This window comes from Gopherus evgoodei, chromosome 5 (assembly GCF_007399415.2).
Source record: "Gopherus evgoodei ecotype Sinaloan lineage chromosome 5, rGopEvg1_v1.p, whole genome shotgun sequence".
Taxonomy (NCBI): domain Eukaryota; kingdom Metazoa; phylum Chordata; order Testudines; family Testudinidae; genus Gopherus; species Gopherus evgoodei.
In genome coordinates, this window is record NC_044326.1 from 6,416,219 (window position 1) to 6,443,315 (window position 27,097).

General features: G+C 47.9%; 1 protein-coding gene across 4 annotated transcripts in view; it reads right to left on the bottom strand.

Moving 5' to 3' along the window:
• ATRN (attractin) overlaps window positions 1–27,097 on the bottom strand; it is a 381,873-nt gene that overhangs the window by 237,507 nt on the left and 117,269 nt on the right. For all 4 annotated transcript variants that reach the window (XM_030564553.1, XM_030564552.1, XM_030564551.1 and 1 more), the window contains exons 21-24: window positions 13,378–13,430; window positions 11,669–11,763; window positions 2,283–2,361; window positions 1,736–1,893 (exon numbers count right to left, since the gene is read on the bottom strand). In XM_030564553.1, coding sequence (XP_030420413.1) covers window positions 1,736–1,893; window positions 2,283–2,361; window positions 11,669–11,763; window positions 13,378–13,430 — 385 coding nt within the window. The remainder of the gene's footprint in view (window positions 1–1,735; window positions 1,894–2,282; window positions 2,362–11,668; window positions 11,764–13,377; window positions 13,431–27,097) is intronic.

Sequence of the window (27,097 nt, forward strand, 5' to 3'; positions counted from 1 at the left end):
GAGCTTTCTCCAATACCACTTCTGAGCCTCTGCTGCCATTTGACGCTGCATGACAGGTATTTTTTATCACAAGCAGGATTTGGTAAACCAAGAGCAAGCTCAGCTCCCCTGGAGTGCACACTGTTTTTGTAGTAAGCATATAAAAGATAATTCTTAAAGAGTGGTTTGGGATATTCAACCTGTCTCCCAGGCCAGGATATTCTTCTGGTTTCCACAACACCTTACAAGTTCTACATATCCCTGTGCCATGAAGCTGTGACAGAGATAGGGAGTTTGGAATATGCAAAATGTTCTGGTACTGAAGCACCAGAAGTGAGTACTAAGGCTAGTTAGTGTGGATGATGAACCTTCCTACGGCCAAGTGGTATTATAAACAGTTATCTGTAATATTTAACCTTGAAACTGTTAAAGATGCACCTCTCATTAACTGTACTGGTTCCAGGCCAACAACATAAAATAGTATAAATAAAACCTCCTTATTTTTGCCACCAAAATTAACAGGAATGACTCTGGCTCTCTGAGTATTCAATCTGTTGAGTAGGTGGTGCCATTTTATTTGTAATTTTTCTAACTACAACCATACCTTGGGCAAAAAAAGTCTTACAATATTCCCATGTATAGTACCTGCGTATCATTTCTAAAAAGTGCAGTCCAACAAACTATAAAAAAGACAAAGTTTAAAAAGGTTTCACCTTGTCAGCCTAGAAAAAAAACAAAAAGAAAAAGCATTTTAAAGTAAAACGAATATGCAGACTCACTACGTTAAAAATTGCAACCGTGGTGTCTACTGCAAGTAGCTGACAATAGGATTTGAGAACTGAGCAAAAATGTAAGCTAAGTGTCTGACTCGGTATGGCCATTCTTATGTTCTAATCCTACTGTAATGAGGTGTAATGAGGTGTACTTGCGCCACATGTGACCAGAATGGGAAAGGGGTAAACAGAGGGCACTGAACCAAGGAAGATAACTAACCCACAGGCCCCATCATTCCCGGAGCAAAGCCTCCAGCTGTGTCTAAGCAAGAACAAGAAATAAAAAAAGAGGCAGCAGAACAAACAAAAGCTTCCTCTATTAGTTTCCACACCAACGGCCTGCATTTTTTGATGTTTGGTTACTTTTCCCTGATGGTGAGCAACAATATGCTATATTTGTTATGAAAGCTAAAAAGACTTTTTTTTTTTAAATACACCTCTACCCCAATATAACGCTGCCCCCAGGAGCCAAAAAAATCTTACTGCATTATAGGTGAAACTGCATTATATTGAACTTTTTTTGATCCGCCAGAGGAGGCAGCCCCACCCCCCCGGAGCACTGCTTTACCGTGTTATATCAGAATTCGTGTTATATTGGGTCACATATGAGGGTAGAGGTGTACATTCCTATGACAACACTGGACCATGCTGAATGCCCCCCTGAAATAATCAAAAGCCCAATTTCGTTGCTTCTGGAGCAGCAGATTTCCCCAGGTACATTTTCAGATCTGTAGGGGACAGCGGCAATGCCAGAAGATTGGGGAGAGGGGGAGAGAGACCATTTTATTATTAGCCATTTTGGAATTGCTTGCCAAAGGAAAGATCTTTGTTCATCCTTTGTCTGGTGCTGTGTTCCACTGTCTGAAGCTGTGGCTCAGCTCAGACAATGCACAACATATCACATTTATGGATGCTTTAGGGAAGGAAGAGATGACAAGTTGTGTTAATAGTGTACATCTATTAGTTATTAAGAGAGTTCTTACCTGTATTTTTATTGGCCAGGTGAAGTTGCTGACGTAAACAAAGAAAGTGATGTTGGGGTTGCTCCGGAAATCAAATTTCTCATTGGAGAAGCTGTCCTTGTATTCCTTTATGTTGGACTTTGAAACAACTGGAATCTCCTCTCCTGCCTGTGTGCCAGCTGTTTCAGAATTTAAAAAGTAGCAATAAAAAAGTTTGCTTTCAGTGCAGATCTTAAGTGATTTTCAAACGGGACCAATTATCCTCAGTTATAAAGCTATGGCTGTGACAGTAAAAGGAACTATTCATCTGAAGACTGCAATTTTGAGTTTTATTTCACTAGCAGAATCAAGGAACACACAAAATACTGCATTATAAAAAATCAGATCAGCATTTCAACTGTCTCCAATGCACATTATCAAGATGTGAGAATTGGAAAACTGGAGAGGAGAAAACTAAAATTCCTTCCTTAAATTTCATTTCTTTCCCATCTCCCAATTTCTAAAATGTAACGTATAGTATTTAATTATTCCCGTACAGTTCAGATTCTGGTTTACTTTCCTTTTTTACCTGCAAAACTTGTTGACCAAGTTATGTTGAGGTTGAAGTTTTTAGATGCGTTGATAAACATGTCCAGGTCTCTATTTTGCTGATTTGGAGAAAAAGAGAGAGAAGAAAACCATTATTTTTAACAGATGTCATTCCATTAAAATTCTTCTGTTTTGAAAGCAACTCTCACTAAAAAAAAAGTGTCAGAACGAGAGTGATTTCACAATATGTTAACTAGAATACTCATCTACGTGCAAGAGCACTAGCGTCTAGCAATACACATTTTAAAGACCCCCTGTATATAAAATAGAACATAGCTGTACATTTTCATTTGGATCGCCTCACAAAAGAAAAGTTTACTTCAGTGTAATTCCAAACTATATTCATTTAGGGCTTTTTGCAGCTATCCTAAGTATTATTCTGGGATGGTTGGCAATAGCAGCATTCAAATATATTTTAATGCAAACACAGATAATTTTTTGTTTTAAATACTCTCGCCACTCTCCCCCCACCCAATAAAATAATTCATTTTCTATCCTCACAAAATATCTGCGCTGGTCTAGATTTCAAATCATATTTCTTATTGGTATTCCTCCCCACCTCCGTGTTAGCCCTTCATATGCTCCTCTCACTCCAATATCTGTGCCTTCTTTTATAATATATAATAATATAATTTTTTATAATATAAAATAAATGTGTAGGCTCTTTTGTGATAACTGGGCCTACATATTTTTCCTAACTCCAAGCTCAACTGTGAAAAATGAATGCAAGTTCACAAAATGTCACAATAACTCATAACAAATGTTGACAGGGAAAAAGTGCAAAAAAACTAAATTAGCCTAAACAAAAAAAGGCCTCCTGATATAACTCAAGGACTGTGATAAGACCGTGCCCGGTCAACAAGAAAAGTATGGGACTGGAAATTAATGAACCGAAATTGGTAAGTCACAAATTAGGCTTAAAGGTGGACAAAATAATGAGGGGATTGGACTATTCTGTCCATCACTCCCTTTCGGGGTCTTAACAAAAAAGACGCAGGGTGAGAGGAAATACAGATGGATGGCTGACTAGAAAAGAGGAAGGTGAAAACTTCATCATGACAGTTGCCAACCCCACCATCTCCTGTGACTCTTCATCATCCCGGTACCGAGAGATGTCCTGAGCAGACTGGGCCAAAGAGGGACCCCAGATGACATCACCATTGCCACGTCAACTGGCTCATGCTACTCCCAAATATCAGACATGTGAGGCTTCGTCTCATACACATCCTTCTCTTTTCCTTCCTTCCCCTATTTCCCAAAAGGTTCTTTTCCTTCCCACCGTATTTCTTGTCTTTCCCAGCACTCTCCTTTTTCCTTTTGTCCAGCTATTTGTCTTAATTAGACAACAACAATGCATATTTTGCAACACTGTTGCAAGCCTGAGCCTGGAAAGGCAGCTAAAAGCAATGCCCTAAACATCCTGATGCTGGTACAAGTCTGTCAGGTCTCAGAGTCGCTGATAAGACCTTCTGCTGTGCTTATGTTTCTCCAGCAATAAAGCTTCAAGTGAGAGAACACCAGAGACAGAAGTTGTATTTTCTATCTTTGTTGTTACTTTTCCCTTTTGTGTGCACTTCTCTTGTTTTGTCTTCTAGGAAATGGGATCAGACTTCAACGACAATAACAATAACTCCTGCCCTTTATAAGTAACTTTTTCTCTTCCCAAAAAGGATAGCTAACATCCGTAATACCATGTAAGAGGCTTTCAGACAAGTGGACATGTTTTTAAAGACTCTCTCCGGCTAAAGAGAGAGTGAAGAAGGGATATTGTTAGGATGACACTTATTAATACTTTCCTTTTTAAATGCTTTTAAACATTTTTTCCCTTATTTTCTGTATTCCTAATACGAGATTCAAAAGATTCTTCATAGCGTTTGAAAGTGGTACTAAGCAGGCTGGTGTCTCTGTATACCAAACCCCAAACCTTTTTTAACACTGGTTAATGCTGGACAGCAGTAGCACCATGTTAATGACTTTGACTCTTTGAGCCCATATATCCCATCTAACTGAATACACCAGAGTCCTTGCCTGGAATGTCACCCCTGGTCATGAAGTGCAGGTCCAACAGGGCCTCATTACACCAATGAGTGCCAAGGGGAGGTCACTCTGGCCCCCAAAGCCATGGTTTCCCCATTATTAGCCTTGAGGCTGTGGCTGTTGATCCTGAGGGAGAATGCAGGGCTCTCTCATAGAACCAAGAGGCTCCTTAAGAGCAGGCAGCAAGAAACTGTAAGCTGCATTCCAAGGGAAAGTCTCTGCTCAAGTGTGTGTTTGGAGAAGTTCCTGTACTCATCTGGATTGAGTAGACAGAGGATAGTACTGCTTTGACTTATCCAATCCACAGCATCTTTTGGTAGAAACAATGTGAGCACTGAAAAAAATGGAAAGTGATTTTGTCTGTGTCATTCACTGCCTCTTGTTCATACTGCAATAGCACCACAGACCACAAAGATGGACCAAGGTCCCATTGTACTGGCACTGTACAACCAGCTCAGTGCTGGTGGCCTCTGAGTTACATTCTGATGTTCTTGGAGTCTGACTGAAGAAATGGAGAACTGCTGCTTTTATCTGTCTCCTCATCCCTCGGTTCCAAAGATGAGCCTGACAGCATTAACTCACTGCAGTGTTTGGACCAACAGGACTTCTTCTGCCCTACAGGATCTGAGGCATTTTGGGATTCTGAATTCACCTGGTTATTAAACACGGAAGGAGCCCTGATGTTAAATGACTAAGAGTTATTCTGGCTAGTCCATGGGCTTTCTCCTTGCAGAATGACTGGAGGTTGACCTCTTTTTGAGCTCTTGAGGTGAAAGAGAAGCAAAGAGAATACCTCCCTAGCAGGTGAGCTTCACTGATGCACCATGAATGCAGAGCTGCATTTGAAGTTAGATATAAGACAGTTACTCACCTTTGTAACTGTTGTTCTTGGAGGTGTGTTGCTCATATCCATTCCAATTAGATGCACGCGAGCCGCGTGCATGCTCGTCGTAAGATTTTTACCCTAGCAACACTCAGGGGGTCGGCTGGGTGCCCCCTGGAGTGGCGCCACTACGGCGCTGGAAATATACCCCTACCCACCCAACGGCCCGTCAGTTCCTTCTTGCCGGCTACTCCGACAGAGGACAGGTTTGGAATGGATATGAGCAACACATCTCGAAGAACAACAGTTACAAAGGTGAGTAACCATCTTTTCTTCTTCAAGTGCTTGCTCATATCGATTCCAATTAGGTGATTCCCAAGCCTTACCTAGGCAGTGGGGTTGGAGTGAGATGTTGCAGAGTGGAAAACTGCTGAGCCAAAGGCTGCATCATCTCTGGACTGTTGAACCAGAGCATAATGAGAGGCAAAGGTGTGGATCGAGGACCAGGTAGCTGCGCAACATATCTCCTGGATAGGTACATGAGCCAGGAAGGCGGCAGATGAAGCCTGAGCTTGGGTAGAGTGAGTGGTGAGGTAGCTCGAGGGAACACGAGCCAAGTCATAACAAGTACGGATGCATGCCATCACCCAAAATGAGATCCTCTGGGAGGAGACAGGTAGGCCCTTCATTCAGTCTGCCACCGCGACGAAGAGTTGGGGCGGTTTTACAAAAGGGCTTTGTGCGCTTGATATAAAATGCGAGCGCTCTACGGACATCTAGGGAGCGCAATTGTTGCTCCCGTCGTGATGAATGTGGCTTTGGGAAGAAGATCGGAAGATGTCCTGGTTTACATGAAAGGCCGAAACCACTTTAGGAAGGAACGCCGAGTGTGGTTGCAACTGCACCTTGTCCTTGTGAAACACAGTATACGGTGGGTCCACGGTGAGAGCCCGAAGCTCAGAGACTTGTCTGGCCGACGTAATGCTTACAAGGAAAGCTGTCTTCAAGGACAGGTATAGTAGCGAGCAGGTTGCTAACAGCTCGAATGGGGCAGACATGAGTCTGGTTAGAACCAGGTTGAGATCCTAGGTTGGGGCGGGGCGTCGTACTTGGGGGTATAGGCGCTCTTGAAGAACCTAGAAACCATAGGGTGCAAGAACACGGAGCAGCCACTCTCCCCTGGGTGGAAGGTAGAGATGGCCGCCAAGTGCACCCTCAATGATGATATCGCTAGGCCCTGCTGTTTGAGATACCAGAGGAAGTCCAAGATGGTGGGAATCGAGGCCTCAGTGGGAGTGACATTCTGTATTTCGCACTAGCAGGAGAAACTCTTCCACTTGGCCAGATACGTTGACTGAGTGGAAGGTTTCCTGCTACCCAGGAGTACTTGTTGTACTGAGGCAGAGCAATGTAACTTGGACATGCTGTGAGGTGAAGGGACTGCAGGCCTGGGTGGCAAAGTCTGCCGTGGTCCTGAGTTATGAGGTCTGGGCGAAGAGGCAGGGTAACTGGGTTGGCTATCGACAGGTCGAGCTGCATGGTGTACCATTGCTGCCTGGGCCATGCTGGAGCAATCATGATCAAGTGAGCTCTGTCCCTGTGGAGCTTTATCAGGACCCTGTGAACCAGCGGGAACAGTGGAAAGGCGTAAAGCAGTTGGCTTGTCCGTGGCATCAGGAAAGCGTCCGAGATCGAGCCCGGGGAGAGGCCTTGGAAGAAGCAGAACTTCTGGCATTTCCTGTTCTCGCGGGAAGCGAAGAGGTCTATACGGGGAAAGGCCCATTTTCGTAAAATGGAATGAATAATGTCCGGATGAATCGACCACTCATGAGACAGGAAGGATCTGCTGAGTCGATCTGCCACAGTATTCCGAATGCCTGGGAGAAAGCACGCTACCAGGTCTATCGAGTGGGCTATACAGAAAACCCAGAGCTGGATGGCTTCCTGACAAAAGGGGGGAGGACCGTGCCCCTCCCTGCTTGTTTATGTAATATATGGCCATTGTGTTGTCTGTGAACATTGAGACACAGTGGCCTTGTAAGTGCTGTTGAAATGCCTGGCACGCGAGGCGGACTGCTCTCAGCTCTCGGATATTGACGTGCAAGGCCAGCTCCTGAGATGACCACAGGCCTTGAGTGCAAAGACGTCCGAGGTGGGCACTCCAGTTGAGAGATGAGGCATCCGTTGTCAGGGCCAAGGAAGGCTGGGGTGAGTGGAACGACATCCCTGCACACACCTGGGAGGGCATCAGCCACTAGTCGAGGGAGCCTAGGATGCTCGGGGGAATGGTGACTATCATGTTTATGGCGTCTCTGCCCGGGTGGTATACTGAGTTGAGCCAAGATTGGAGGGGACGGAGACGTAGCCTGGCGTGTTTGGTCACGAACATGCAGGCAGCCATGTGACCCAATTGACCGAGACAAATGCGAAGTGAAGTCGCTGGGATGTTTTGTAGGCTTTGGATAATTGTTACCATCGCCTGAAACCGAGGCGGTGGTAAGCAGGCTCTGGCGAGATTGGAGTCCAGGATGGCCCCAATGAAGTCTATCCTCTGTGTGAGAACCAGAGTGGATTTGTCTGTATCGATCATCAGGCCTAGAGGTATGAACAGGTCCTTGACGATGCCTATATGATGGGTGACTTGTGTCTCGGAGGTCCCTCTGATGAGCCAATCGTCGAGATACAGAAAGATGTGTACCCGGCAGCGGCGGAGGGAGGTGGCAACTACAGCCATGCACTTTGTGAATACTCTCGGTGCTGCAGAGAGGCCAAATGGTAGGACCGTAAACTGGAAATGCTGATGGTTGGCTACAAATCAGAGGTACCGCCTGTGTGGAGAATAAATGGCGATGTGAAAATATGCGTCCCTCATATCGAGGGCGGCATACCAGTCTCCGGGATCCAAGGAGGGATGATGGTTCCCAGGGATACAATGTGGAACTTCAACTTTATCATGAACTTGTTGAGTTCTCGTAGGTCCAGGATAGGTCTGAGACCTCCCTTCACCTTGGGGATTAGGAAATAGCGGTAGTAGAACCCCTTCCCCCTTTCGTTTTCTGGTACTTCCTCTATGGCTCCCATGGTAAGGAGCGTGCGCACCTCTTGTAAGAGGAATTGCTCGTGAGAGGGGTCCCTGAAGAGGGACGAGGGTGGGGGGTGGAAGGGAGGGGGCGAAATAAACTGGAGGTGGCACCTAAGTTCCACCATGCATAGGACTCAATGATCTGAAGTTAGCTGGGACCATGCAGGGAGGAAAAAGGATCCTGGAAAGGAACTGGTACACCATCCTCGGGCGCACCTTTAAAAGTTTGGCTTTGGCCCCGTAGGTAGTTTAGAGAGACTTTGATTCTGGCCCCCTTGGGGTCCAGATCGCCGTCTATGATTGCCTCGGCAGCATCCTCTGCCGAAGTCCTTTCTCAGTCTAGGCGGGGCATATGGGCGATAAGGCTGGAGACGGAAGAACCTAAGCTGAGTCATCGGGGTGCGCATTCCGAGGGAGCGCATGATGACCCTGTTGTCCTTAAGACTGACCCCACGCTGCAGAGCCTTTTCAGAGAATAGACCTTGATCGTCAAAGGGCAGGTCCTGTATGGTGGTCTGTAACTCAGGTGGAAGGCTTGTGACTTGAAGCCATGATATCCACCTCATGGCGACACCTGAAGCCAGGGTTCTGGCTGCGGAGTCAGCTGTGTGCAGGGAGGCCTGGAGAGAAAAGTTCTCACCACCTTCTTCCCTTCCTTCAAAAGGGAAGCAAACTCTGGGCAGGAGTCTTGGGGAATGAACTCCTTGAATTTCTCCACTGCCGTCCAGGTGTTGTTATTGTACCTGCTGAGCAGGGCTTGCTGGTTTGCCACTCCAAGCTGGAGGCCCCCAGTAGAGTACACCTTGCGGCCCAATAAGTCCATGTGCCTAGCCTCCTTTGATTTTGGGGCAGGAGCTTGCTGGCCATGGAATTCCCTTTCATTGACTGATTGGACGACAAGGGAGCAGGGAGGAGGGTGCACGTACAGGTACTCATACCCCTTAGAGGGTACCGTGTACTTCCGCTCAACTCTCCTGGTTGTAGGCGTAATAGATGCTAGAGATTGCCAGATGGTATCGGCGTTTGCTTATATTGTGCGGATAAACGGCAAGGCCACTCTTGTGGGGGTGTCAGCTGACAGGATATCCGCCACCGGGTCCTCTATCTCCGGGACCTCCTCCACCTGAAGATTCATATTCAGGGCCACCCGCCTCATGAGGTCCTGATGTGCCCGCAGGTCAATTGGAGGAGAGCCCGAGGAGGATGCCTCTGCCACCGCTTCATCTGGAGAGGAGGAAGAGGAAAAGCCAGGGACAAGAGGATCCTGCATGGGCTCCTGTTCTTGAGCAATGTCAATCTCGGGTGGAACTTGAGACACTGTCGGCTGAATGAGAGCCTCCTCTGTACCCGTGGGAGGGGGGTGGCTGACCGTTGCCTCCGGTACCCGGTGTTCCGATGGTGCGGAGTGGGATGGCATTGGAGGCGCACCTTGGGCTTGATGGTATGCCCAAGGTGTCCACAATGACCACTGGTGGGGTCCCTGTTCCTGGGTCTGGGTCTTCTGAAAGACACAGCCGGGCACATCTGAGTCATGGTCCTGTGCATAGGAAGCACTGTCCACGTGAGAAGACACAGATGTGTGACGAGATGGCCAAGGAGGCGCTGAAAACCCCTGGGAAGGGTCACGATCTCTAAACGACCTTTCCCTGTGTGGCACCGGAGAGTGGTACCGGTTATCATACTGGTACCAGGAGCAAGACCGGGATCTGCGACCGGAGCGGTGCCGGGAGGTCGACCGGGATCTGGAGGCTCGATGTTGAGAGCGGCTGAGAGAGGCGCGGTGCCGGGAACGGTACCGGGAGCTGGATCGGTGCCGAGAGTAGCGGGTGGGCGAACTGGACGCTGAGCGGTGCCGCGAGTGCGACCAGTATTGAGATGGAGAGCGGTGCTGGGACTGTGAGCGGCGTCAAGACTGGGATCGGAGACGGGACCGAGAGTGCCGGTGGGACCATGATCGTGATCGGTGCCTCTCGACAGTGCCGGGGGTTGAGGCAGCACGGACTCTGTCAGGGAAATCAGCTCCCTCAACGTAGAAAAGGTCTCCGGCGTGGAGGGAATTGTGAGCTCAACCACGGCATGCGCTGGGGAGCTTTCAGGTGCTGGACTTGACGGCCCTTGCGGGACCGGAATCGACGGTGCCGAAACTGTCGGTGACGCGGCAGGTGTCAGTGCCGGGCGGTCCAACTTAGGCGGGTGCTCCAACTGCGGTGCAGGTGGCACTGAAGCCGCAGGAGTCTTATGCTTCTTAACCTGTGGAGAGAGAGAACGGTACCGAGCAGACAACGGTGCTGGCGACGGTCAGTGCCGAGGGGACTTAGCGGTACAGGCTCGATCCGGTGCCGAGGAGATGCTTCTGCTTGATATGGACTGTCCAGCGCTTGGTGCCAAGGGTAGAGAAGTAAGAGCTGCCTCCATCAGGAGCTGTTTCAGACGAAAGTCCTGCTCCTTCTTCGTCCTGGGCTTAAAGGCCTTACAGAGCCAGCACTTATCCGAGAGGTGGGATTCCCCGAGGCACTTAAGGCAAGAGTCGTGGGGTTTTCCCATTGGCATTGGCCTGTGGCAGGTTGAGCATGGTTTGAAGCCCGGTACCAGGTGCAGGGAAGGGACTAATCCCCAAACCCTTGTCAACTATATACACTAACTATAACAAAGAATGAATAAAACTAACTACATACATGAGAATTAATAAAAGAACTATGAGTAGCTAGGGAGGTGGAGATCAGCTAAGCCACGCTCCACTGTTCCAACGACTGACACGGGCGGTAAGAAGGAACTGAAGGGCCGCTGGGTTGGCAGGGGTATATATCCAGCGCCATAGCGGCGCCACTCCAGGGGGTGCCCAGCTGACCCACCAAGTGTTGTTAGCGTAAAAATCTTCTGACGAGCATGCACGCAGTGCGCGCACACCTAATTGGAATCGATATGAGCAAGCACTCGAAGAAGAACTTACGTGACTGCTCCATATTTCCATTCCAAAAGGAGATGCCTTGTGCACCAGGAAAAAAAGCAAAATAAACAATAGAATGAACTGTGCCATGGCACAAGTCTACACTGACTAACTATATTAAAGTAGAAGAAAGTGAAGAAAGTAGACACAATAAGATACAAGACCAACTGTAAGCAACAAGAGAAAGCTAGAAGGGTTTGACTACATATTCCAGCAGTATAAAGCAACTGAACTGCAGGTTTAGGCTGCGGTTCCTTATGCCCCACTTTGGCCACAAACATTCAGTGCTGCAAGGAAGCAAGATGTAGCTACACAGATTGAGGACATTCTGGTTAGGACATGGACTATGCATGTGCACCAAGACGGTAGTTCTGTTAAAAGAACCATATGAGCCACTCTCTTCAGGGCATGGAGAAGGCAGACGTTTGAAACAAAGTATGAAATGTGGGAGTCCAAAAGGGAAGAGACCATACTCACCTCTTCAGGTGTTGCTACAAAATTGATTGCAGTATAGTAGCGATCATCCTCTTGGGAAAGGCTGAAGGTGAACTGATAGTCAATAAGAAGAGTATCTGTAAAGAATACATGCAAAAAAGTAAAAAAGAAGTCTTGAAATAAAACAAGCTTCTGGAAAGCAAGGCAGGTAACTGACTGCTTACACTAAATTAGAAAACAGCTTACTGCAAAAGGAGAGAGTTACTGCACTGTTCTAATCTGCCCCCAACAGACATTTGAGTTTGGGAGAGAATAATGAACACTTTAAACACCTCACTATCCCAGCCTTGGAGGGTATTATATCCTATTCTATAAAAGTTAACTCAACTTTTTTTGGAAGGGGAGGGGGGCGGGGGAAGGGGAAAGGTTGACATTTTTCAAGCAGGACATCTGAGAAAAGCCTCCATCCTCAAAAAACTTGGTAAAAGGGAAATGTGGATGACTACATAATTTAACCATGTTTTGCTTGGTTCTTGTAGTTTCACCAAGCCTAAAGTATCTATTAAAATTGCTTATCTATATGTTACAGGAATTTAAGGAAGACTAAACATATTCTCAGATGGCAGAATACGATGTTCCCATTAGAAAAGTGGGGGGGAAAACATTCACCCATCTAGCAAAACTGGTGAACCATCACGTTTTCATTGCTTTTGGGAAAAATCAAAGGCCAGGCAAATACGATAAAATTGCTACTATGGCTAATAAAACAAGGCCAAAAAGTGGTTTGGGGCTTCATGACCCCCGATATCTTATCTTGTTCTTTTCTCTTTTCCCCTGCCCTCCCTAACATGAAAGAAGCCTAATCCAGTCCACTGTAGTCTCTACTGGGCTCAAGGGAGTGCACAAAGGACCTAAATATTTAATGAAGTATTTGTAGCTATCATGACAATAGATACCATTGACAATAACTTTTTTTAATATCATCATCATGTTCCCGGTCTACTGGGCTTCAAAATTATTACCAAGAAGCCTCCCCTATACTGTGGTGTTTCTTCTTTCCTGTGTGGCTGGCATAAGCAACATTGTTGTGTTTGATAACTGCACAAGATTATCTGTAAAACCTATCAATGCTGCTCCTCAACCGCCCAAGCAGGATTTAGCACACTTTTCATTTCCACACCTCCTTAGAAATCCTGTCTGAACCCTTCATTGCTATTTAATTTAAAGTATTTTCCCATCTAATGTTTTTCTAAAAGTGTTGATCTCAAATACTGAAGAGTGGTAAAATAAGAGTATCCACTAGGATAATGTGAATTTTAATAGTGCAATGACAGTATTTCCTAAGCCAGGGGTTCTCAAACTTCATTGCACTGTGACCCCTTGCTGACAACAAGAATTATTACACAACCTTGGGGAAGATAGGGAGTAACCAAGCCCGAGTTCACCCAAGCCCCGCCACGAGTGTGTGTGTGTGTGTCCGTGTGTGTGTATGTATGTCCATCCAAACCCGAGGCTCGGGCTTCAGCCCTAGGTGGTGGGGCTCAGGCTTCAGCTTTGGCCCCAGCAAGTCTAATGTCAGCCCTGGCAATCTCATTAAAACAGGGTCCCGACCTACAGTTTGAGAACCACTGTCCTAACCCACCTGCATATAAACAGATGTTGTGCTAAGTAAAATAGTTATAACTTATTTGGTCCTATATATCAAATAAGACATTTACTATTTTCAGGCAAAGAAAAGCAGTTGTACTTACAATAACACGTTCCTTTAAGTGGATTTCCCTGGTATCGATTTTCTACCTCACACCTAAAAAGAATATTTTTTTTTAAATCAATGTTGGTTTTCAGTCTTACTTTTGCTCTTTTATTTATTTATTTTATTTTATTTATTTTTGGCTTGAATCTCTACCCATTTAAAAACAATTACGGAACACAGCTTGAGCTCAGAAGATAACTGTATACAACTAAAAACAAAAAGGTGCAAATCTGAAGCTGTAATAAGATACCGAAGAAACCATGGAAACTTGGAAGACTCAAGCAAGCAAGTAGAAAGCAATGAAACTGAAGTATGAAAATTACAGGAAGGAGAGGTTACTCACCTTGTGCAGTAATGGGAGTTCTTCAAGCTGTGTCCCCCTGCAGGAGCTTCACTTAAAGTGGGCATGTGCCCCTGTGCCTCTGATCAGAGATTTTTGGGAGCACTGCCCACTCCGCCCACACATGCGCCCTGTACATCTTTGTGCCCTGTACCAAGGCTTCACATGGCAGAGCAGGCAAACCGCTCTCAGTTCTTCCTCTATTGCAAAGCCTACACAGGCAGCTCCTAAACGAAGGGGGAAATGATGGGTAGAGGAGCACCCGCAGGAGAATGCACCTTGAAGAATTCCAGTTACTGCACAACATGAGCAACTTCTCCTTCTTTGAAAAGACCCCCTGTGGGCACTCCACTTTAGGTAACTCCATATCAGTAACCCTTTCAGGAGGTGGAAGTTTTGGAACAAAGTCCATCACAGGAGAGAAAACAGTGTTGCCTATTGCCGCATCTGATCTTGCAGCGTAAATTAGGGTGCAGTGGTTAGAAACTATGTACATCAAGGACAATGTTGCAGCCCTGCAGATTTAAGCAACGAGAACATGTCTGAGTAGAACTGCAGACAGTGATCTAGTAGAGCGTGCACTTACTCTTAGGGGAGGTGTAACTGCAGGGAAACCATAACAGGCAATAATACATCCAGGAGACACACTTAGAAAGTTTTTGAGTGAAGACAGGTGCTCCATTAGATTTATCTGCAACGGAAATAAAGTTTGGGGGTCTTCCTGGATGGCCTAGTCCTGTCCAAGTGAAAAGCTAATGCTCTCTTAACAGCTAATGCATGAAAAGAAGGCTCTTGTGTAAACTGATGTAACTTAGGGGGAAAAACAAAAGATGAATAGTTTGGTTGACATGAACTCCAGAGGACATCTTAGGTAAGAACTTTGGATGAGGTCGTTAATGTTCCTTCTCTTTGGAGAACAAAATAAAAGGGAAGGTCTTCAATTAGAGACCCCCGTCTCCCCAACCCTTTGAGCAGAAATGACGGCCAACAAGAAGGTTGTCTTCATAGACAGATAAAAAAGTGAGCACATAGCTGTTTCATGAGATGGTTAAGAACCAGGCTGAAAACCCAAAGCAGCATAGGGGCTCTTATCTGTGGGAAAAGATTTATAAATCCTTTTACAAATCTCATGGTGGCTGAATGAGTGAAAAACAATGAACCTTCTCCTGGCATGTGAAAAGCTGTTATTGCTGTTAAATGAACCTTGATGGAACTCCAAGAAAGGCCTGAATTTTTCAATTACAACAGGTTCTCGGAGGGGTGGGGGGGGAGGTAATAGCTCAGTGGTTTGAGCATTAGCCTGATAAACCCAGGGTTGTGAGTTCAGTCCTTGAGGGGGCCCACTTAGGGATCTGGGGCAAAAATCAGTACTTGGTCATGCTAGTGAAGGCAGGGGGTTGGACTCAATGACCTTTCAAGGTCCCTTCCAGTTCTAAGAGATTGGTATATCTCCAATTATAAAAAATATATATAAAGGAAAGATGACTGGACAGAAAACAGATGGCACTGGTTACACCAAAGGCTATAACATCTTCATTTCTAAAGGTAAATATGTCTATTAGATTTCTTTCTACAATTCAACAGTATCTTTGTATTTCTGATGAGCATAAGGTCTCTCGTCCTGAGAACCACTGAGGAACTAAGATTGAGGTGAAAGGTCTGACTCACATCCTGAGACAATATTGGAGGTTTTACCTGTAGCCTTCACAGAGGGCAAGAGATGAGTCTGAGGAGGTTCGGAAAAAGACAGTTACTCACCTTTGTAACTGTTGTTCTTCGAGATGTGTTGCTCATAACCATTCCAATTAGGTGTGCGCGCGCTGCGTGCACGTTCGTCGGAGACTTTTTATCCTAGCAACACTCGATGGGCCAGCAGGTCGCCCCCTGGAGTGGCGCCGGTATGGCGCCTGATATATACCCCTGCCGGCCCATCCGCTCCTCAGTTCCTTCTTGCCAGCTACTCCGACAGTGGAGAAGGAGGGCGGGTGTGGAATGGATATGAGCAACACATCTCGAAGAACAACAGTTACAAAGGTGAGTAACCGTCTTTTCTTCTTCGAGTGCTTGCTCATATCCATTCCAATTAGGTGATTCCCAAGCCTTACCTAGGCAGTGGGGTCGGAGCGAGACATTGGAGAATGTAAAACCGCTGAGCCGAAGGCGGCATCGTCTCTAGCCTGCTGGACCAATGCATAGTGCGATGCAAAGGTGTGGACAGAAGACCAGGTGGCCGCGTGGCACATTTCCTGTATGGGAACGTGGGCCAAAAACGCAGCAGATGAGGCTTGAGCCCGAGTGGAATGGGTGGTATGATGGCCAGTCGGAATATGAGCTAAGTCGTAGCATGTCCGAATACAGGATATCACCCAAGATGCAATACACTGGGAGGAGATTGCCATGCCCATCATACGTTCCGCCACCGCCACAAATAGTTGGGGCGAGCGGCGGAAGGGCTTGGTCCTCTCGATGTAGAAGGCAAGAGCCCTTCGGACATCTAAAGAATGGAGCTGCTGCTCTCGTCACGATGAATGCGGCTTTGGACAAAAGACTGGCAGGAAGATGTCCTGGTTAACGTGAAAGGCGGAGACGACCTTAAGGAGGAATGCCGGGTGTGGTCGCAGCTGTACCTTGTCCTTATGGAACACAGTATATGGAGGATACACAGTCAGTGCCCGAAGCTCCGAGACTCGTCTAGCCGAGGTGATAGTGACTAGGAAAGCTACTTTCCAGGACAGGTACAGCAGCGAGAATGTGGCCAAAGGCTTGAAAGGGGGCCACATGAGCCTGGTTAAGACGAGGTTCAGGTCCCAAGTAGGGGTAGGCCGTTCGACCTGTGGGTATAGTCGTTCCAAGCCCTTGAGGAATCTTAACACTATAGGGTGAGAAAAAACGGAACTGCCAGCTTCACCCGGATGGAAGGTGGATATAGCCGCCAGATATACTCGTAGAGAGGAGATCGCCAATCCCTGCTGTTTGAGAGACCTCATGTAGTCCAGAATAGTGGGAACTAATGCGGAATGCAGAGAATGGCCGTGCTGGTTACACCAGTGGCAGAAGCGCTTCCATTTTGCGAGGTATGACGAGCGTGTGGAGGGCTTCCTGCTCCCCAGCAACACCTGCTGTACTGCGGCGGAACAGCGCAACTCTGACTGGTTTAACCAGACAGGAGCCATGCAATCAGATGGAGGGACTGCAGGTCCGGATGGCACATCCTGCCGAAGTCTTGTGTGATCAGGTCCGGCCAAAGAGGCTGGGGAATTGGGTCTGCCAGGGACAGGTCGAGCAGCATGGTGTACCAGGGCTGCCTCGGCCAAGCCGGAGCGATCAGGATGAGGCGAGCTCTGTCCCTTCGGAGTTTGAGCAGGACTCAGTGGACAAGAGAGAAGGGTGGAAAGGCGTAACAGATGCGGCCCATCCATGAAATCAGGAACTCGTCCGACAGGGAGCCCGGAGAGCGACCCTGTAGAGAGCAGAATACCTGGCATTTCCTGTTCGTTCTGGATGCAAACAGGTCTACATGGGGAAATCCCCACCTCTGGAAAATCGAATAAAGAACGTCCAGACGGATGGACCATTCGTGGGACAGAAAGGATCTACTCAGGTGGTCCACAAGGGTGTTCCGTACCCCCGGGAGAAAGGAGGCCACTAGATGTATGGAGTGGGCTATACAAAAGTCCCACAGGCTTATTGCTTCCTGGCACAGAGGGGAGGACCAGGTCCCGCCCTGCTTGTTGATGTAATACATGGCCGTTTTGTTGTCCATGAACACCGCAACACAACAGCCGTGTAAATGGCACTGAAACGCTTGGCATGCCAATCGGACTGCTCTCAGCTCTTGCACATTGATGTGGAGCGCCAGATCCCATGGTGACCAGAGACCTTGGGTGTGCAGGAGCCCTAGGTGGGCACCCCAGCCCAGCGAGGACGCGTCCGTTGTTAGGGACATGGACGGCTGGGGAGGATGAAACGGCAGGCCCGCACACACTCGGGATGACGTTGTCCACCAGTCGGGTGAGCCTAGAACATTCGTCGGAATCGTCAGGATTGTGTCTATGGCGTCCCTGCCTGGCCGATAGACCGACGCGAGCCAGGTTTGCAGAGGGTGCATGCACAGTCTTGCATGCCCCGTGATGAAAGTGCATGCAGCCATGTGCCCCAGGAGAGCGAGGCAAGTATGAGCAGAAGTGGTTGGAAAGCTTTGCAGACTTTTGACCAGGGAAACTATGGTTTGAAACCGGAGCAGGGGTAAATTGGCTGTTGCAAGGTTGGAGTCCAGCATTGCCCCGATAAACTCTATCCTCTGCGTAGGCACCATGGTGGACTTGTCCAAGTTGATGGTCAAGCCTAGACTCACAAACAGCTCCCTGATGATGGCGACGTGGCCAAGCACCTGCGCCTCCAAAGCCCCTCGGATAAGCCAGTCGTCGAGGTAAAGGAAGATGTGTATTCGATGATGGCGAAGGGAAGCAGCGACGACCGCCATTCACTTGGTGAAGACCCGAGGGGCAGAGGAGAGACTAAAGGGAAGGACAGTAAACTGGTAGTGACCCTGATTCACCACAAAGCGCAGATACCTCCTGTGCGGAGGATAAATTGCAATGTGGAAATATGCGTCCTTCATGTCGAGAGCAGCATACCAATCTCCGGGATCCAGGGAAGGAATGATGGTTCCTAGGTATACCATGCGGAACTTGAACTTTTTGATGAATTTGTTCAGTCCTCGCAGGTCCAGGATGAGCCGGAGGCCCCCTTTTGACTTGGGGATTAAGAAATACCGGGAATAAAATCCCTTGCCCCTTAACTCCTCTGGTACCTCCTCTATAGCTCCGATCAAGAGGAGCATGCGAACCTCTTGGATGACGAGTTGCTCGTGAGAGGGGTCCCTGAAGAGGGACGAGGAGAGAGGGTGGAGGGGGGTAGAGAAATAAACTGAAGACGGTATCCAAACTCCACCGTGCGTAGGACCCAACGATCCGAGGTCAGCTGGGACCACGCCGGGAGGAATGGGTAGAGGCAGTTGTAAAAATGAAGAGGATCCAGGGAGGGAATTGGTATACTGCTCTCGGGCACACCCTCAAAAGTTTGCTTTACGTCCCCGCGGTGGTTTGGGGGGCCCGGAATTATTACCCCCTTGAGGTCCAGACTGACGTCTGCGGTTCAGGTGGCCTCATCGTCGGGCAAGATCCTGTCTTGGTCAAGGTGGGGGGTAAGGGCGCTGGGGTTGTGGGCAGAAGGACCGACTCTGAATCTGGAGTGTGTGCATTCCCAACGAACGCATAATAATCCAGTTGTCCTTCAGAGACTCTGTAGTCTGGGATCTGTCTTTTGTGAGAAAAGACCTTGCCCGTCAAATGGCAGGTCTTGGATAGTATATTGTAGCTCAGGCGGTAGGCCGGACACTTGTAACGCATGGCCACACCAGATGCGAGCGTTCTGGCTGCCGAATCGGCGGCATCTAAAGACGCTTGCAGTGTGGTCCTGGCGACCCTCTTCCCCTCCTTTAGGAGAGCTGGAAACTCCTGACGTGAGTCCTGGGGAACTAACTCAGTAAACTTGCCGACAGCTTCCCAGGGATTGTAGCTGTATCGGCTTAAGAGGGCCTGCTGGTTCGCCACACGGAGGTGAAGGCCTCTCGCAGAGTAGATTTTCCGGCCCAGCAAATCCATGCGTCTGGCCTCTCTAGATTTTGGAGCAGGAGCTTGCTGGCGATGGCGCTCCCGTTCGTTGACTGATTGTACCACCAACGAGCAGGGGGCGGGGTGCACATAGAGGTACTCATACCCCTTGGACGGCACCATGTACTTTCGTTCCACTCCCCTGGCTGTGGGTGGAATGGAAGCCAGGGACTGCCAGATGGTTTCTGCCTTGGCTTGGATCGATTTGATGAAGGGGAGGGCCACCCTGGTCGGTGCTTCCACGGATAGTATGCTAACCACCGGGACCTCCACTTCAGGAACTTCCTCTATAGGAAGATTTATATTTTGGGCAACAAGCCGAAGAAAGTCCTGATGCGCTTGAAGGTCAATCAGCGGGGGCCCCGATGATGATGTGCCCGCTACCACCTCAGCCAGGGAAGAGGAGGAAGATAACCCAGGGATGAGTGGTTCTTGTACTGAAGCCCCGTCCTGAGGGACCTCCATTTCTGGAACGTCATGCTGCGCAAGGGGATGCGCAAGGTCTTCCTCCGTACCCGAGGGGGGAGGCCGGCTGACTGTGGCCTCTGGTGCACGGTGCTCCGAGAGGCTGGAGCGTACTAGGCCCATAGGCTCGCCCTGGGCTTGGTGATAGGTCCAAGGCGTCCAAAAGGACCACTGAGGTGGTCCATGGTCCAGGTGGGCCTGTGCATCTGAACCCCCGTAGGAGGCGCTGTCTGCGTGTGAGGAGGTGGACGGGTGTCGCAATGGCCATGGAGGAGCTGATGTTGACTGGGCCAGGTCTCTGTGCCCATAGAGCTTGTCTCTACACGGTGCCGGTGAGCGGTACCAGGAGCCGTGGCGGTATCTGGATCGGGACCGGGACCTGCTACCAGCGCGGTGCTGGGAGGTCGACCGGTGCCTTATGTCGTCGTGTCAGGATCGGCTGCGGTAAGTACGTCAGTGCCACGATCTGGACCGGGGCCGAGAGTACCACGACGGCGACCGGGATCTCGAGCAGTGCCGCGAGTACGACCAGTGCCGTGGAGAACGGTACCGGGACTGCGAGCGGCGCCGGGATCTTGAGCAGTGACAAGGCCGAGAGTGATCTCGAGATCTGGAGCGGGACCGACGGTGTTCAGTGGTGCCTGGTGAATGTGGCCGCATCATGGTGGGATTGCCCAGCGACTGAATAATCCACACCGGTGGTGCCGGGAGTTGGGGCAATTCGGGCTCTGTCAGAGCGATAAGGTCGCGCACCACGGAGAAGGTCTCCGGCGTGGAGGGCGCGACGAGCTCAACCACAGCGCATGCTGGGGAGCTTGTAGGCACTGGACTCAACGGCTCTTGTGAAGCTGGAATCGACGGTGCAGAGACAAGCGGTGCCACGGCAGATGACAGTGCCGGGCGGTCCATCTTGGAAGTACGCTCCAACTGCAGCGTAGTTGTAGTTGCTGCAGGAGCCTTGTGCTTCTTGCTCCTCGGGGAGAGGGAGCGGTGCTGGCTGGAGTGTTGGGCCGGTGAAGGGTGGGGCAGCAAAGCTTTTGTCGGTGCCGGGCGGTCCGGTGCAGAAGAGACGCTTTGTCCTGGCGCCGGAGTCGGTGCCGAGGATGGAGGAGTCAAAGTTGCCTCCATCAAAAGCTGTTTTAAGCGAATGTCCCGTTCCCTCTTTGTCCGGGGCTTAAATGCCTTGTAGATCCGGCACTTGTCCGCAAGGTGGGATTCGCCTAGGCACTTCAGGCAGGAGTCGTGCGGATTTCCTGTGGGCATCGACCGATGACAGGCCGCACAAGGCTTGAAACCCGGTGAACCGGGTATGGGCCCCAGTACCGGGGGAGGAGAAGGGGCGAACCCCCGATCCTCTTTGTCTATATACAGAACTATAACAACTAACTTTAAATACTAACTAGAACTACAATAAAAGAACTATATACACAATACTATACAGGAGAGTGAATCGCTAGGGAGGTGGAGAACAGCTAAGCCGTGCTCCACAGTTCCAACGACCGACACAGGTGGTAAGAAGGAACTGAGGAGCGGATGGGCCGGCAGGGGTATACATCAGGAGCCATACCGGCGCCACTCTAGGGGGCAACCTGCCGGCCCACCAAGTGTTGCTAGGGTAAAAAGTCTCCAACGAACATGCACGCAGCGCGCGCACACCTAATTGGAATGGATATGAGCAAGCACTCGAAAAAGAACCAAAGTTGTAGCGGCCAAGCTTGGTGCAATCAAAATGACTTTGGCTTCGTCCTCTCTGTTCTTAATAAGTAACTTTAAGAGCAAAGCAGTTGGAAGATCTGCATAGAGAAGACCCTTTGTTCATATAAGGAAAGCATCTCCTAGAGATTGCTGATTGAGATCCCCTCTGGAACAGAATTTCCTTTCATTTTGGGTTAACAACTGTGGCAAAAAAAATTCATCTCTGGAAATCCCCAAGGCTGGAGTATTTTATTGAGCACTCAAAGAGTCCAACTCCTATTTGTAATTTAAGGACGAATGTCTGCTCAGATCATCGGCCACGGTGTTTTGTATATCTGAGAGGTAAGAAGCTCAGATGATTATCTGGCTATAAAACAGTTCCAAAGTTTTATCACTTAGAGACAGAGTGAGAGGAACACACTCTGCCCTGACATTTGATTTAATACATGCATGCTGTGTTGTCTGTCATGATCTTGGTAAATTTGTTTTTGAGTAGGGGAAGAAAGTGGAGGAAAGCATTTTGATCACCTTTAATTACAACAGATTGATGTGTAAGTGGTGTTCCCGTTGTGACCATTCTCCATGGTCTCTGTGAGGACCCAAATGTGCTCCCTATTCCAAGAGAGCAATGTCCAATGTTAATATGACTATAAGAGGGATTCTGCATAAACTTTGGATAAATTTTGCCACCAGATGAGTGACTGCAGGACCTGAATGAGTACAGGTACTTGCTTGTTGAGACTGATTGCGCTGGGTGTATGAACAATCCCGAGCCACCTCTGAAGACATCAAAGATGAAACCTGGCATTTTGTGCCACAAAACCACAAGCTGCCATGTGTCTTAGCAGTTGCAGACATGTCCTTGTTGGAACTCGAGGGCTGACCAACACTGTTTGTATAAGGTTATTTAGAGCAAAGAACCTGTCGGAGATAAACTCTGCCATTATAGAATCCAGAAGTGACCTATAAAAAGAGAATTTGTTCTGTAGGGGTCAAGACTGATTCTGAGATTTAGCTGCAGGCCTAAACTTTTGAATAGCTAAGTTATTGTTTGAACTGCGCCTCCTAATGTAACCGACCTTTGAAGAGCCTGTCATCTAAGTAGGAAAAGACAACAGAGCTAAAAATCAACAGAGCGTCCTGTGGCACCTTACAGACTAACAGATGTATTGAAGCATAAGCTTTCATGGGTGAATACCCACATGTGTCTGACAAAGTGGGTATTCAACCACAAAAGCGTATGCTCCAATACATCTTTTGCCACAGGACTCTCTGTTGCTTTTTACAGATCGAGACTAACACAGCTACTCCTCTGATACTTGACACAACAGAGCTACAACCACCATGCTGCTTCAGAATACCCTTGGGGTGGATGACAGGCCAAACAGTAGGATCCAATACTAGTAATGACTGTGACTGAAAGTAAGATTCACCTGTCTCGCAAAAGTAGTAAGTGTTTTTAGATCAAAGGTTGCAAATCCATCTCCTAATTCCAGGGACAGAATTACAGCTGCTAGGGACATCATCTAGAATTTCAGAAGCCTGACATACTTGTTCAGTTGATCTAGTATTGGTCTCCAAACCCTGTTTTTCTTGCGTATCAGAAAATATCTTGAACAGAACCCCTTTCCCCTGTGTTGAAATGAGATTAGCTCCCTGGCTCCTAGACTTAGGAGTGATGACATCTCCTGTGTCAACAACTGCTTGTGAGAGGAAACCCTGAAGAGGGACAGGGAAGGGGGTTGCAAGGGAGGAACGGCGGTAAACTGGGTAGTATAACTCGAAGTAATGACTTCCAATATCCATTTGTCCAATGTTATAGCCTTGCATGCTTGAGGAAATAGAGAGAGGCAGTGTTCAAATCGAGGAAACAGAGTTGTGTTGTGCAGATGATAAAACCTGGTCATTGGTTGGTCTGGACTCAGGCCTAAACAATCAAAACTGGCATTTGGACAACATTGAAGGCTAGGATGAAATAGTCGAGGTAACTGAAGGCTTTTTCTTTAAAAAGCATGACCTCTGGTAGTTTAGGTGTCCAATGGAAGGCTGAAAATAGAGCAGGGTAGGATTCTGAGCTAAATGAGACTAGCTAAACTTCCTTTTATTTGCAGGTGTGTATATCCAAAGACTTAAGTATTGCCCTAGAGTCCTTTAGGGTATGAAGCAAGTCATCCATGGAATCTGCAAAAAGCTTCTGGCTATCAAAAGGTTAGTCTTCCACAATCAATTTTCCTTCCTGCGGAAAACCAGACAACTGAAGCCAGGAAGGTCACCTCATCACTAATACAGTGAAAATAGACTTTGCTGCTGTCTCTGCCACATAGTGTGAAGACCACAGTGAAGTTTTTGCCAACAGCTCACTCTCCTTTGTTATGGAGCTGAACTGTTATTGATGTTCGTGTGGTAAAAGATAAATAAAAGGTCTCCTCGGGCTAAGAATGTGGAGGAGAGATGCACTATTACAGGGAATCAGGTCTTCCATGTTCCCTGAGGGGCTGAGGTGAGATTGCTGAAAACAGCTGGTGATCCATTGCCCATGGATCCCAGGAAGGCCAATGACTGAGACCATAAGGCATTCGGGAAAGAACTCAATGCTGGTCATCCCAAAAGTTGGATGGCAGGAGTCTGGTGTCCTGCCTCTGCAACAGGGAATAATGTTTCCTGGAATAAATTGGAGATCCTTGAAGTGAAAGCTCTGTGTTTGAGTCAGAATGCTCTTCCACCTTGTATCAGAGGTGACAACCACTCCTCATAAATAGTCAGAGATGGAGAAGAGAGAACTCTCTCAGAAACATGAGCACTTGGTGAACCAGCCAACCTCATTACTGAGAGGCATCCAGAGGTTGCAAAGAGCAGAGACTCAGGCTCATTCGGTACCATCAAATGTTTTTCAGGTACTGGAATTCCTGTGGTACTGGCACAACCGTACTCAGTATCGGCACCAATGGTGTGGCAGAGGTCATCATGCGAGGCGCTGACGACAATACCAAAGGAGTCAAGGATTCCATTGAAGCTGGTCTCCTGGTAGTGGAAGTCTTTGGTACCAATCTCTTTACCCTTGAGGTATGACACTTAGTTGAAGTCTTAACATGCTTCGTGGTACCTGTAATACTCGGGTCCTCACTAGCACTTCCCTGAGGGCCTGAGGTCTCTGGCGACTGGATCTGCTTTGATGAGGAACTCTGTTTTGCCCCTCTTATCCCCTTTCTTAAGCTTGGACTGCGAAACTCTCAGTACTGCTAGTGAAAAGGGAAATATATGTTCCAAGTATAAGGTACTAAACTTACAGCTAATAAGAACTAAGTATAAAACATAAACACTAATAAAAGGGAGAAATAGGCACACAGCAAACAGGCGTGCACTATATCTCAGTCTCTGATCGAAAGCAGCTGACAAGGAAGCGAGGATGGTTAGCCCCAGTAGAGGACATGAGGATGCATAGGGTGCATGTGCAGGCAGAACAGGCACTGCAAGCAAAAACCTCTGATCAAAGGTGCAGGGGTGCATACACACACAAAGCGGAACCTACACAAGAACACTACTTGAAGAAATAACCTCTGCTTGAAATTAGTTTAATAGTTCTTCACACATGTACCCCGTTAAACAACTCCAGCCAAATAAAGAATAGTCTTCATTTCTGCCATGCGAAGGTCTAATCCTGTTAACCTTTACTCACCATGAGTAATCCTTCAAAAATAAACTTTGCATTGACATTATTTTCCTAAACATTGCAATGGAAACATTTCTATTAGGTTATGTTTTCATATTTAATCGTATTTATTATATATTTATTCACTACCTGGGAACATATCAGAACAAATTATTAAACAAACAATTTTTAAGCACCCAGAGGATAACAGGGTTGCAAGGAATAGTCAGCATGGTTTCATGACAAATCAACCTAATTTCCTTGTTTGAAGGGCTACTGGCCCAAAAGATAAGGAGGAAACAGCAGACATGATTTTTTATTTTCGTGAGGCTTTTGACACAGTCTCACATGACATTCTCAGACAAACTAGGGATGTGGTCTAGATGGAATTATTAAAAGGTAGGTGCACAATTGGTTAAAAGACTGTACTCAAAAGTATAGGACTGTCAAATTGGGGAGACATATCCAGTGGGGTCCTACAGGCGTCTGTCCTGGGTCCAGTACTAGTCAATATTTTTATTAATGACTTGGATAATGGAGCAGAGAGTATGCTTATAAAACTTGCTGATGACACTAATGTAGCACTTTGAAGGACAAGATTAGAATTCAAAACAAGCATGATATAGTGAAGAACTGGTCTGCAATCCACAAGATAGAATTGAATAAAGACAAGTGCAAAGTACACCTGTACCTCAATATAACGCGGTTGTGGGGAACCAAAAATCCCTACTGTGTTATAGGTGAAATCCCATTATATTGGGGTAGCAGTGGCAGGGCTGCAGCGATTTAAAGAACTTGGGGCTCCAGCCATGGGGAGCCATAGGTCCTTTAAATCGCCAGTGGAGCCCGCTCCCACAGCCTCAGGGTAGCGGCAGCAGGGTTCCAGCGGTGATTTAAAGGGCCCTGGGCTCCCCAAAGCAGCAGGAGCCCCGGGCCCTTTAAATCACCGGCGAAGCCCCGCTGCTGCAGCCCCATGGTAGCACAGCAGGGCTCCAGCAGTGATTTAAAGGGCCCGGGGCTCCCCACAGCAGCTGGAGCCCCGGGCCCTTTAAATCACCGGCGAAGCCCCGCTGCTGCAGCCCCATGGTAGCACAGCGGGGCTCCAGCAGTGATTTAAAGAGCTCCTGGCTCCGGCCACTGCGGGGAGCCCGGGCCCTTTTAATTGCCAGCCAAGCTCTGCTGCCGCAGCCCCAGGGTAGTGGTGGCAGGGCTCCGGCAGTGATTTAAAGGGTCCAGGGCTCCACAGCAGCCAGAGCCCTGGAGCCTTTAAAGTGCCTCCGGAACTCCACTGCTACCGCGCTATATGCAAACTCGTGTTATATCAGGTCGCGTTATAGCGGGGTAGCGGTGTAATTCATTTAGGAAGTAAACATCAAATGCATAACTACAAAATGAGGAATAACTGGCTAGGTGGTAGTACAGAAGAAATGGCTCTGGGATCTGTAGGGAATTACAAATTAAATATGAGTCAGCAACGGGATACAGTTGCAAAAAAGATCATCATCATCCTAGGGTGCACTAACAAGGGTGTAGTGTGTAAGACATGGGAGGTAACTGTCCCACTCTACTTGGCACTGGTGAGGCCTCAGCTGGAGTACTGACCACTTCTGGGAACCACATTTCAAGACAAAGTGGGAGTGGGAAATGAAGTATGTCCAGAGAAGAGCTATAAAAAATAATAAAAAGGTTTTAAAAACTAACCTATGGAGGAAAGGTCAAAAATATTAGGCATGTTTAGTCTTGAAAAAAGACAACTGAAAGTGTTCTTCAGTACGTTACGTACTGGTATGAAAAGAGGACAGTAATCAATTATTCTCCATGCCCACTGAAGAAAGGACAAGACGTAGTGACCTGAATCTGCAGCAAGGGTCATTTAGGTTGGATACTAGGAAAA